General features: G+C 43.1%; 1 protein-coding gene across 1 annotated transcript; it reads right to left on the reverse strand.

Annotated features, from left to right (window-relative positions):
- Positions 1-5,567: 5,567 nt before the first annotated feature.
- FGF6 (fibroblast growth factor 6) lies at positions 5,568-9,187 on the reverse strand. Its single transcript, XM_021546053.2, has 3 exons — positions 8,770-9,187; positions 7,751-7,854; positions 5,568-5,775 (listed from the first exon to the last, which is right to left on the reverse strand). The coding sequence occupies exons 1-3, from the start codon at positions 9,107-9,109 to the stop codon at positions 5,599-5,601; spliced, it is 621 nt and encodes a 206-aa protein (XP_021401728.1). The 5' UTR covers positions 9,110-9,187; the 3' UTR covers positions 5,568-5,598.
- Positions 9,188-12,163: the final 2,976 nt, after the last annotated feature.

The raw sequence follows: 12,163 nt of genomic DNA on the forward strand, positions 1-12,163 counted from the left end.
CAGTGTATGGCTTCCAAAGCAAACATGCTTTTGGACTGAGAGAGATGCAGAGCTTGGCTGGAGAGAAAAAAGAAATCTCTGCTTGTGGCTGCATACTTGGTTGTTTGTTTTTATAATTTTTTTCTCCAATGACAGCTGTTTCCTTAGCCAGTTCACTGTAATTCCGGTTTGTATTAAACCTAGAGATTCCCGGTGTTTTGTCTTACCCTGAGTCTCCTCATTTGTCCAGCAGCTGTCAGAGATTCTTACTTCCTACTTTAATCTTTGGTTCTGACAAGGAAACCAAATGTCCTCTTGTCTTCTTCAAGTCATTGTGATTCCAAACATGGAGCACAAGAGTTTGCAGTTGGATCATTTTTGAAGGAACAAAGTCACCTGTAGTTAAATACTTGGGACCTAATTGTCTCCTCCATTGCTCAAATTGATGCAGAGCAGGGTGGCTTCAGCAAATGCCAAAAGTAAAGCAAACAAAAAATACACCCCAAAAGACAAATGCAAAAGAGAAGGGGGGCTGTTTATTTCCTTTTACAAGCATGTCTTTAATTAGATGGCCAATACTTATCCCAGGTTGCTCAGAGCTCCATGCAACCTGGCCTTGGACACTGCCTGGGATACACAGGCAGCCACAGCTTCTCTGGGAAACCTGTGCCAGGGCCTCAGCAGCCTCACAGGGAACAATTTTTTCCTAATACCCAATCCCAAACCCACTCTCTGTCAGTGTGAAGCCATTGCCCCTTGTCCTGTCACTCCAGGCCCTTGTCAAGAGTCTCTCTCCATCTTCCCTGTGGGTTCCCTTCAGGCACTGCAAGGCCACAATGAGGTCACCCCAAAGCCTTCTCCTCTCCAGGCTGAGCAATCCCAGTTCCCTCAGCCTTTCCTCCCAGCAGAGCTGCTCTATCCCTCTGATCCCCTTGTTGTCCCTGCTCTGGCCTGGCTCCAGCAGCATCCTGTCCTTGCTGTGCTGGGATCCCAGGGCTGGATGCAGCCCTGCAGGGGGGGTCTCAGCAGAACGGGGCAGAGGGGCAGAATCCCCCCTGCCCTGCTGCCCACTCTGGGGGCTCAGCCTAGCATGGGGAGGGTTCTGGATCACAGCACTGGCACTGGTGCTGCTCCTTGCTCTGAACATGGTCTCAGGCTGCACTGAAACCTCACAGTTCATGGACCTGAGCTTTGTGTACCTGCAGCTGAGCTGATCCTCTACATGTGAGTTATCAGAAAGCCTTCTTTTTGCCTTTTTTATCCCTTTCTCTTCATGGTACTGGATGCTTCAGATTATTTCTGCAACCATTTGTGTTGGTAAGAGTTAACTCCAGCAGGAGGGACACTTTCAGTCAATGCACAGGGCTAATGTGTCTTGTGTGAAGACCCTAAAGAAGATTCCAACTCCTCTTAGACTCTCAGCAAAGCATGGGCTGCTCTAGTGACCTTTTTGAGACATCTGTGTGTGCTTGATTCCCTTTGACTTGCTATCCAGAGTTTCAACCAGAACTCAATGAATCATGAAGCTGTTGCAGGGACTGTTGCAGGAGATGGGTAGATGAGATTCTTCCTGATACATCTTCCCCTAGCTTTGAATTTGGTCCTGCACTCATCTAAGAGGTTGGATTCAAGCCGTCCAACAGTCCTTTCCCTTCTAAATGTCTCCATAGAAACAGAGATATTATTAAGTGTCAAATTACCTGCGAGGAAGCAGAAAATGAGATAAACTCAGCAAAATGTTTCCTATTCTTCATAGGGGTGTGAGGCTTATCCACTATCTCTTGTCCCCAAAATTCCTGGGAGATTCCTCATCCCCTGAGCTGAGAGCACAGACTGGGAAGGGAGCATGGGAAGTGCCTATGCCTCCCAGGACACCTGGACACTTCCCAGGCAAGAAGTCTGAATTACAGTGCATCAATGCATACTCTGGTTCTAGAGGGGAATAAAAACCAGGTTTGGATGAGGAGTTAACACAGCATTTCTGAATCAAGTAAAAAACCAAGTGTTAAGAGGGATTCAGAGTCAAAACACTACCAAAAATGTATAAAATTTTATTTTATGAATACATTAAACTATTGTGCGCAGCACATACATATAAAAATAGAAGCAATTTCACAAACGATTGGACAGTTTTGTGTTTCTTGCAAATTTACAGTCTCAGTTGTGAGTCCATATTGAATCAGAACATGAGGTATATTTTAGTGGAAAAAAAAAAGCAATTTGAGAACTTTGGCACCATTTTACTGTGCAAAATAAAATCTTGGAATTGAAATGGTTAGTGAGGTATACAAATATTACTCTGCTTTTCCACTCTATGTGTGTCTGTGTCTCTGCATGTCTGGGAAAAATACATTTATTTAAGAACATTATTCAGTTCCAGCCAAATCTACTTTCTAATGGGGTGAATTAAGTCTTAGAATGTTATGGGATTTGCCTGAGGAAGGAAAAACATAAAAATAGGCATCAACTCCACAGGAGAAACCCATGGGCAAGATGTGGGCATGACAGGCTGGTGTGGTTCACAGCAATGCTTTCAAAGCTCAGCCCATGGCATGATCCCTGTTAATGCACACTTGAGATATGTTTTGAAGTCCATAATTTGGCCCTGATTTGGGAAATCCTATTAGATTCATGAGTTTTCTTTATGTAGTCACATACACTTCTTTGATTCCAGCTGTGATTTCCACATTGATCTGGCTGGCATTGAGTTGTAATGAGGAAAAAAGCAGTGATGTAAAGAGTAACTCAGCAGAGTGACTGATGGGACTTTCCAAATGCCCACCAAAACTGCATCCAAAAGGATCTGCAGTTCATAAGAATAGTCTCAGGCTAGCAGGCTGAGACTAAACTGATTTGTAGAATCACAGAATGACTGAGGTTGGAAAATACCTCCAAGATCATCAAGTCCAACCTTTGACAAATCCCCACCTTGTCAACTAGACCGGAGCCACATCCAATCATTTCCTGAACACTTCCAGGGATGGTGACTCCACCACCTCTCTGGGCAGCCTATTCCAATGCCTCACCACCCCTTCACTGAAGAAATTCTTCCTGATGTCCAGCCCAAACCTCCCCTGGCACACCTTGAGGCTGTTTCCCTTGTCCTGACTTCTTGTGACCTGGTCTACAGGTTGTCCTCGCTTGACCAGTGTGTGCAAAATGGAGCCAGTGAATCTGATTCCAAGCTTTTGTGCCAGCTGTCCCAATGCTTATCAGTCCTGGCAACAATCACTTTCTTCTAGGCTGCCCTGGTTTAAGAGGGAACAGTCTTTAACCTGTTATAAGGATGCTGGATTAAGTTGTGATCAGAAACAAATTTGTGTGCCAGCATTTGAACTCTATTTCCTTCTACATCCCTGGACTCTTCCATACTTTTTCAAACTTCATTTCAAAGACAATTAAGAATATAACACCAGGATGCAGGTTGCCAACTAATGCATTTCAGCACAGCTCTCTATACCTCTAGGGACTTTAGGTCATTGTACTGCCGGATACCCTCCAAACCTTTCTTTGACCCACTCTCTCCCCACTCAAAACATCCTGATTTTTCACTTCAAATGAACATTTTTCAAAATCAAACTGTTGCACACATTGTGGGTGAACAAAGTGTGTCATCTTGGCTTCTTTCTGAAATACCACAAGACCAGAAAATGGAGAGCAATTTCTCTCAACTCCTTTCCTTCCAAAGCATCCTCCAAATTATCCCATTCCTGTACTGTGAGCAGCATTCCACTCTTTTTTTCTCTTTGTTTACACTATGATCATAATTTACATTTGAACCAGATAAATCCAAGTATAAGTCACACTAGAGATGCTGGAAAACTTTTGTTCACAAAACAATTGCCCTGACAGTTTCTCAGGAATGGTGACAGTGGATCCATCCTTGTGGGTATGTCCTTTGGGCCAAATCTTCTGCAGCTATTAACTGATAGTTTTCCTGGGCTGATTTATTCCAGCTGGGGATCTGGCCCTGACAGTGTCTCTCATGCATATCAGAAGGCTCAAATTCATCACGAATAGACAGCCCCTGCAAATAGAATGGCATGTCAAGGCTGGACATAGCCCCATTTTGGCTGGACGTGGGAGATAATCTTGCACTCAGATATTCACTTCTGCAGCAGCATGGTCCATCTATGCTGAAAATGCTCATGCTCTGACATTGCATTGAATCTAGTTTCAAATTTAGGAGCACGCCACCAATGCAGGAATACCAAGGCTTCTGGTAACTGACATTTATAGTGACTATTGACTTAGGACCTCTTAAAATACTCTTTCAAAGGCACAGAGAATGCAGCTTCATTGGTGATCTGGAAAAGGGTTGTCAAAATAGCAAGGCAAGGTTATGTGCCATTTGTACAGCTTCTAGGAGAGCTTTGAAGAGTGTTTCATATAGCTTGCTGTGTTGTCTTTGAAACTGATGCTTTGCAAGTGACAGAAATTGGAATTATGGCATGAATTCCTCTGTCCCATGGGAACATGGGAAGTTATGCTTGTGTAGCCTCCTTTTTCTGTCCTTAATACTTCAGGGAGATATGATAGAGACAAACCAAATATACTTAAAACAGTGAAAATTCAACACAGAGTTTTCTAAAATAAACCTTTGCTGGAAGCTTCCATGAATTTCTTATATTTTATAAAATGCATCCCACAGACCAGTTCTAGTTCTTAGAGATCAACAACATTCAGGCTAAATGAGATAGAGTGCCTTTAAATATTTCTTTTCTTTTATATAAAGGCACCTGGACATCAGGAGACTGGGGTGACTGATTCATTAAAAGTATGTAATTACATAGATGCACACTCACCCATCCCATGTCTATATATATTCAAATATTAATATTAAAGATGTACACATCTATATTGGAGGTAAGTCTAAATTAAACTCACAAAATGCCATTCAAAATCCTCACCCCCAAATCAGTTTTGCATTTGGGACCCATCTGTGATTTATCCTGTGGCCCTTTCCAAGGGAAATTGATTGTAGGTCTTCATTATGCCAACCAGTCCATGTGGGGAGACCCTGGGGAATCCCTTCAGAGACAGAGGGGCTCTGGGAACAGACAGTTCTCTTGTGTAGAAACAGTTGTGGAATTGGCACCTTGGTGATCAAAACAGGTTGAGGACTTTACAGGACAGGACACAGTCTGAAGGGGGGGGTGCAGGCAGATGTTCGGATGGAGTGAACTGCCTGAAGCTCTGGTGAAGCAAAATCATCTGGTGATTTGGCCCATGATATGTAAACAGCTCACTGCAAGAGGTTATTATCTGAGGTAAATAATATTTAGTAAATCACCTATGATTGATTAGATGGTTACCCACAGCCATTCTGCATCTTCCAAAAACTTCCTTTGCACTCCAGCTTGCATTTTTCTCTGTACAGCACCAAAAGAGGCACACAGCCATGTAAAATTTGTACAGAGTAGAAGAGAAGCAGCATTGTATTACATATGCTATGTGATGAATCAAGTACAAATATTTTTATCCAAATATACACATAGATATAGAGATTCCTTTTTTTTTTTTTCAATGACCAGTATAAATACTTTACCTGGGACGTTATTCCCCATGTGCAAAATGAAACAGTTTGTCCTGGGATTTAATCTTCTGTTTTGCTGGCGCTCATATTCTTGGTAAGAAGTGGGTCACTGTCATGGCAGGAGAAACCTTGTTCCCTCTCTTCACCCTGCCGTGTTTGCTCAGGGCTATGTAAGCGCCGTGGTGAACATTGGATTCATACGCGTTGTAGTTATTGGGCAGCAAGGTTTCCTTGAATTTGCACTCATCTTGGAAAACAGCCTAAGGAACAGCGAGGGGAGGGGGTAGGGATACAAATTAGGTACAATCCATTTTCCACCAAGGCCCAAGTAATTTTTCTTCCTTGCGTTTTTACACCAGGGCTCATTGCAGTGTGCGACAGGTGGTGCCGCAGCCACTGTGCCCAACAATAAATCTCCCTCCTCGGTGCTAATTTGGTGTCAGATGAACTCAGATGCCACCTGTCCAGATAATGGACTGTGTATTTCCTGTGGTAGATTGAGTTAATTCGTTATATATCATGGATTTCTTCATTTTATTCACAGGTAATAATTTCTGTCAGTGTTGCACCCTCTCACCCAAACAACAGCTTTATTTAAGACCTCCCCTCTGCCAGAAGTTCCATCATTTATAAAAAAAAAATTATGCTGGCTGTTGAAACCTTCAGAGCTTTTTGAAACAGCAGTGTCTAGGGGCAACTGCTTGCTTTAATAAGAGATTTGATTAGCAGTAAATAGTTTCTTTCTTAAACCATTAGTAATATTTAACTATGCAGCCAGTTCTAATCTGGGAAAATAGTTTTAATATCCTCCATGTCAAAATATGAAAATCTAAGGAGAGGGAATTATCTGGGAAAGGAGGTGCAAGGATAAGGAGGAGTCAAATGCAGAGGAAATTAAAAAAGAAAGCAGAATAATTCTCTGACTTCAAATATCTGGCACATGAGATGCCACCAATGCAGTTCTATTTGGGCATCAGTGTGATAACACCACCCAAAGCCTGTAAGAGTTTAACTTGCCTTGTGCTTTGCAAGGGAAAATGCACATCTCTTACAGCTTTTGGAAGTGTCTTTGAAGAGAAATAAAACTGTGTTGAAAGTGGAGGAAAAAATCAAAGGAATTTCTGAAGCCAGACCCTGCACTTCTTTAGAAAGACCCAGCTACGTAAAGCAGTTGGACTTGTGGCACTTTTTAGGTGCTTGTGATCACTTGTGATTGAAGGAATATTCCTGAAGTGGGACCTTAAAGTGTCCTACTGTCATTATGAGTGTGAGAGGGAATCAGCCAGGTTAGTAATGGCCACAGGTCCCTCACAACATTTGATGTTATTTTAAACCACTGCAATGCTTTGTTGAAATTACAGCTGTTCCAAAGGAAAGGACTCTGCTGTTCCTTGACAAAAGAGATTGATACAACCAGTGCCATTCATTACTTTGAGATGGGCTGATTTTACCTATTGCCCAGGGCTAGCCTCTTTCAAATGCACCTCCTAACAAGCACTTTTTCTGCTGGATATTGCGACTGGGGATGCAGTTGCTCACATCTCAGAGGTTGAACTGCATTTAAATAGCAAGTCATCTATATGAGGATGATGGTGTTTCAGTATGATTTGCACACCATTGTTAATAGGTATTATTTTCTCACCCTTTGCAACTGATCTCACAAAACTGATCATTAAAATAACCCCAGGCACACATGTTGACCTTGTAGGGTAGACTTCCTATTTATTCTTGATGGTGTGGGTTTTTTGGTAGGAAGGAGCATGTGGTCATTATTTTACTAAGGGTAGCTCTTAGAAATAGCAATAATTGTGCCTCTCCTACACACAATGAAATGCAGGATGGAATCAATGGGGCTCAGCTTTGCTACAATGTGTTTGCAGCCCTGTGACCTTAGAAGAAGCCATCCAATTAATCTTGTACTATTTGCAGAATATGTTAATTTTCCTAAAGTGTCCCCTGCACAGTCTTACAGGAAAGATTTAAAATCTCAGCCCTGTAACAGCCATGCTGCTTGTTGCATTAAATAGCACTGATGACAGCAGGCTGGGCAGGCTCCCTGTAACAGGAGGGCTATTTTCTCTGCTTGTAATCAGAGATTTCCATAAGGAAAAGACTGAAACAAACAAAGCCAAAACAAACCAAACACAAACAAACAAAGCAAAACACTAAACCAAACCAAACCACTTCAAAACCCTTTTGTTTAAATTGTGGAAAGCTACTTGAACTTGTACTTACTGTTCCATACAACCTGCCTTTGCTGTTCATTGCAATGAAGAGAGCACTTTTCACACCAAGCAGACTTACAACACCTCTTTCTACAGTGGATATTTCAAAGAGACCTGAAAAACATGAAGTTTAATAGGAGTGTTATCACAGAATCTAGAGTTAACAGAAGGCAATTCAGATATCTTTTTTTTTTTAACACTAACAAACTTGTCATATATTCTTTATAAGAATTAACTCCCTAATGCAGCAAAATAAATATACACAGAGATGATCTTGGGTTTTCTAAATGTCACAGGATTTGAAAATAATTATTCTAGAATTGTAGTCGCATTCTGTATAAGCCTTTTGCTCTATAAAACTCTTTTGATCTGTCAAACTCTGGACTTTTTCAATAAGAAAATTATTTTTATGTAATATGCTATACTTAGAAAAGGTTTTTTACTGAGCCTTAAAGAAGTGTGGTTTGCATTTTGAAGTCCCATATGACATTGCTGCAAAAGATTTTAGCAACTGCCCTCTACAGGAAATTCAAACTCACATGACTAATGCTTTCCTTAATTCTTAGGGTAACAGAATAACACCCACAAGAATGAACAAACCAGGACCAGCAAATCCCTTCCTTAGGACACACTGAGTGTCCCAAAAAGACTGGTCAGCTGGGATTCAAGAATCATGCTTTGGCACGCTTGACTCAGCAAAAAACTCCTGGATTCAAAAGGCAAATGAGAAGGTGAGGAGCAAGAAAATGCAGCAGAGAGTCAGTTTTCGGCCTGGTTTGTCTTTTCTCATCTGTTCAGCAAAGCAGGTAAAAATAAATTCTATCTAAATTTGTCTAAGTGCCACATTTTGTGCCACATTTCAGCCCAAAGGGTTCTCATTTCTATTCATCCCAGAGACTTTAAAAGGCAACATATGTAGCACAGATTAATAATATCAAGTCATAACATTTGCATTCTGTGAAGGGTAATTACTAGAGTTCACAGCATTTAAGCGACATCTATTCTATTTCATTTCTGGATGCAACTCACTGTATTGGTTTTCATTGTGAACTCCGCTTATCCTTCCGTCTGGGAGGATTTGAAGGTGAAACCCGATGCCCACGTTGCAGTAAAGCCTCCGCTGCCTCTTGATTCCTAGCAAATAGTCACTCTCCCAGTTCACATCTGCCTTCTCCCCTGACATCCCAGCCATGGACCTGGACAGCAGAGATTGCCATCCTCTCTCCAGCAATGTGCCATTAGTTCTGCTTACAACTGGGTGTGTGGCAGCAATCCCGGCTAGCAAACCCAGGAGAAGGAACGCAGGCAACGTCCGGTGAGCGCTGGCGTCGCAGGACATAGTGATGAGAAGTCTTTGTGCTGTGGCCATCCGGTTCACCTCCTGGGCACGTGGTCAGAATTAATGGCCCTAAAAATACCGCCCTTCTTGTTTTTCTCCCTTCAGCATGGTGGCAGAGGCTTATTTTTGGAAAGCAAATAGAGCTTGCTGACCTGAAACTAAAGCCTGATAGCAATTGGGTTGGGAGCAGAGACAGGCCAGTAGGACTCCAACTGGTGGGGACCATGGTTTGTAGATCCTGCTTCCCGCTGGGCAGCCTCTGTTATATTTGATTGAGCCATCTTTATAGTGCAGGGGCTGTCCCTGCCCACATCATCACTCTGACATCAACAGCCTGCCCAAAGTGAGGCTGCCAGGGCTGTAACACAAACCTGTGTCCTCCCTGCCTGCTGAGGTTGGAGTGCTGTCACCCAAGACTGGAGGCAGGAGTGGCGTTTCATTGGCTGTGGGAAGCAAAGGAGTCAAATTGGTCGGGGAGTCAGAGGCCTCCCAGGCAGCTTCCTTATTTAGAGAAGAAGGTGTAAAAACAGTTCTGGACCTCATCAGTGAGCAATGAGAGGTTTGCAGCCACTTCCTTGGTGGCACGATTGGCGGGTGCTTGTCAGGGCACCTCAATACTCGGGGACAATCAGCTTGTGGTGGCCACAGCTCTTTTTGTGCACATTTTGCAAAGCCAAGGCACCTCTAACTGAATGACCCATGTGCTAACCTCTGTCTGTACCTCTGCAGGGAGTGCTCCTGGCTGGCTGAAGGAGAGGTAAGCCATGCAGCAGGGACAGAAACCCCAGCTCCTGCAGGTTTTATCCCAGTGGGAATTCTGCTGCACAGGCCACAGAGGCTGGGGCATTGATCTTGCAGTGACATGTAGATAGGAACATTAGATCTTCCTGGTTTTCACTGAGGTGACTTCTAGATGATCACATTTACCTGGGGAGGGTGTGTGCCTCCAGCAGGGGGGCAATTGTATTTGTAGGAGCAAGACAAGGACTTAGGTGATGTGTTAAAGATGAGGAAAAAGTGAGATGGGCACAGCTTCCCAGTATTTCACTATCTCCTTTCCTCAAGCCCAAATACTCACTATCTCTGTAACTTATGACCATCTTAATTTGCATCCCCTTCCATTTGCTCAGACTGTCTTAATTGTTTTCCCTCATTTTCCACTGAAGCTGTTTCAGTTCCTTTGGAGTTGGACAGATTAGACTGCTATCCCAATTAGTTTCACAGAATTTATCAAAACATAAGTCAGAGGAAAACAGCTGAGATTTATACAAATACTTTTGTCAGTATGTCTGTCAGCCTCTCATAGCACAGGCCTGCATCTTCTGTGTCATTTGAGAAGCCTATTAATGAGGCGAGTACCTGGAAGCATAATTAAACTGAGCACACCCAGTGTGACAGAGTTTCACAGTAGCAGAGGTGCAATACGAGGCCTGGGACACTGCGGACTCCCCAGCAGGAGCCCCTTGAGGTGAAGGGGAGCCCCTGGCAGCCCTGAGACAGGTGAACAGTCATAGTCAGTGATGTATGTGAGTATTAATTACTCTCAGGAGACAGGCTCAGCTATAAAATAATTGGGACCCACAGGGCTAGGCCCTGGCTTGTGCCAGGTGACATTTCAAGGTCTCTGTGCCTTTGCTGAAGCTGAACTTGGACTGTCACAGAATCACAGAATAGCCTGAGCTAGAATGGACCCACTAGGATCATGCAAGTCCAACGCCTGGCTCTGCACAGGACACCCCAAAAGTCTCACCATGTGCCTGAAAACCTTGTCCAAGCATGCCGTGAACTCTGGCTGGCTTTAGGGCAGTGGCCAAAGGAAGGATATCTTTTGCTGATAAAGAAAATTCTCAAATCCTTTTCTCTCCTGCTTTCTACTTTATCTGATGATTTTTTTCATCTATATAAAGCACATATATCATTTTTAGGAAGGAATAATAGTAGTATTTTACATCCTCTTATCATAGCTGCAGTCTTCATGAGAGGCCAGCATCACTGGGAAACAAAGTCCAGGGTCCCTGTTAAAAGCATGGAACACTGATTTCCCAGTTTTTCTTATGCTGTAGACTGAAACCTGCCCATTCCCAATGCATATGACTTCTGGCAACACTGCCTGATATCAGAGCCATCACTGTCTGTAAAAACATGCATTGTAATATTTTCTTTCCTGATTATTTTTCCCTTTGGATAACTTTTCAAGTGTAATGGGTGCAGAGCTGTATTTCCATCCTCAGCTTTAATCACCTTTGCATCTTTATGTCTTATTCATCAGGTTTCACAGAGCAAAGACAAACCATGGGCTAAATGAAATCCTCCAGCTTTTGCTGGCACATCTGCCACTGTGGATTCCCCACAAGGTGTCCTGATGGCACAGGTTAAAGGAACACTTTGTAGGATGCACCGTGTCTCATCCCAGTACCCTTGATCCTAGAGGTAAAACCAAATGGTCAGACACAAAACAAACAAACAAAGATAATTTCTGCCAAGTCTATGGGATGCATTGGTTTATCTTTTAGTCAATCCATCTGGAAAGTGACTGCTGAGGGCTGTGGTGACCCAGAAGACAGCCTTGCTCCAACAGTTTCCTGCTGAGCAAGTCCATCTGACATCATTCTGTATGGGAAGGGTGCACAGATTACTTGCTTGCAAAAAATCAGGACTTTTCTTGGCTGATCTGTAAACCAAACCAAATAGCTAAAATTTGTGATTTCACTGGGACACCTGGTCTTCTTAAGACCAGGAGTCCTGGTGTCTGGCCCCAGATCAAGTGTGTGCAGCTGGGAGCTGTGCATTCTGCAGTCTTGTACTGCTCAGCAATTCTGCATCAGAATTGAAATTAGTCTTGAACCCTTCTCCAGCTGGATCTGTGGCCAGCAGGTTGCTGAGTTTCTGTGTATTAGCATTTGAACCTCCATGTAAATTCTTGAGCTTCTGATTCAATTAGGCAAGCCTTGTTTGCTCTAAAAGCTGTCTCATTCTGCTTAAACTTGTCCTCTTGGCCCATCAAGTGACTGTTTCCAGAAAACACACTGTAACCTTCTGATTTTCAGGTAGCATGTTGTCCTGCTTCGTGTGCCCAGTGAAATT

The sequence above is a fragment of the Lonchura striata genome, chromosome 5, assembly GCF_046129695.1.
Source record: "Lonchura striata isolate bLonStr1 chromosome 5, bLonStr1.mat, whole genome shotgun sequence".
In the NCBI taxonomy this organism is placed as follows: Eukaryota; Metazoa; Chordata; class Aves; order Passeriformes; family Estrildidae; genus Lonchura; species Lonchura striata.

What these genes read in the sequence shown, in the direction of transcription:
- FGF6 (XM_021546053.2), bottom strand. Translation starts at nt 9,109, where the DNA reads ATGGCCACAGCACAAAGACTTCTCATCACTATGTCCTGCGACGCCAGC. An exon ending in TCACAATGAAAACCAATACA is followed by an intron (nt 7,855 to 8,769) that starts GTGAGTTGCATC and finishes CATGTTTTTCAG; the next exon opens with GTCTCTTTGAAATATCCACT. An exon ending in AAGGCAGGTTGTATGGAACA is followed by an intron (nt 5,776 to 7,750) that starts GTAAGTACAAGT and finishes GCTGTTCCTTAG; the next exon opens with GCTGTTTTCCAAGATGAGTG.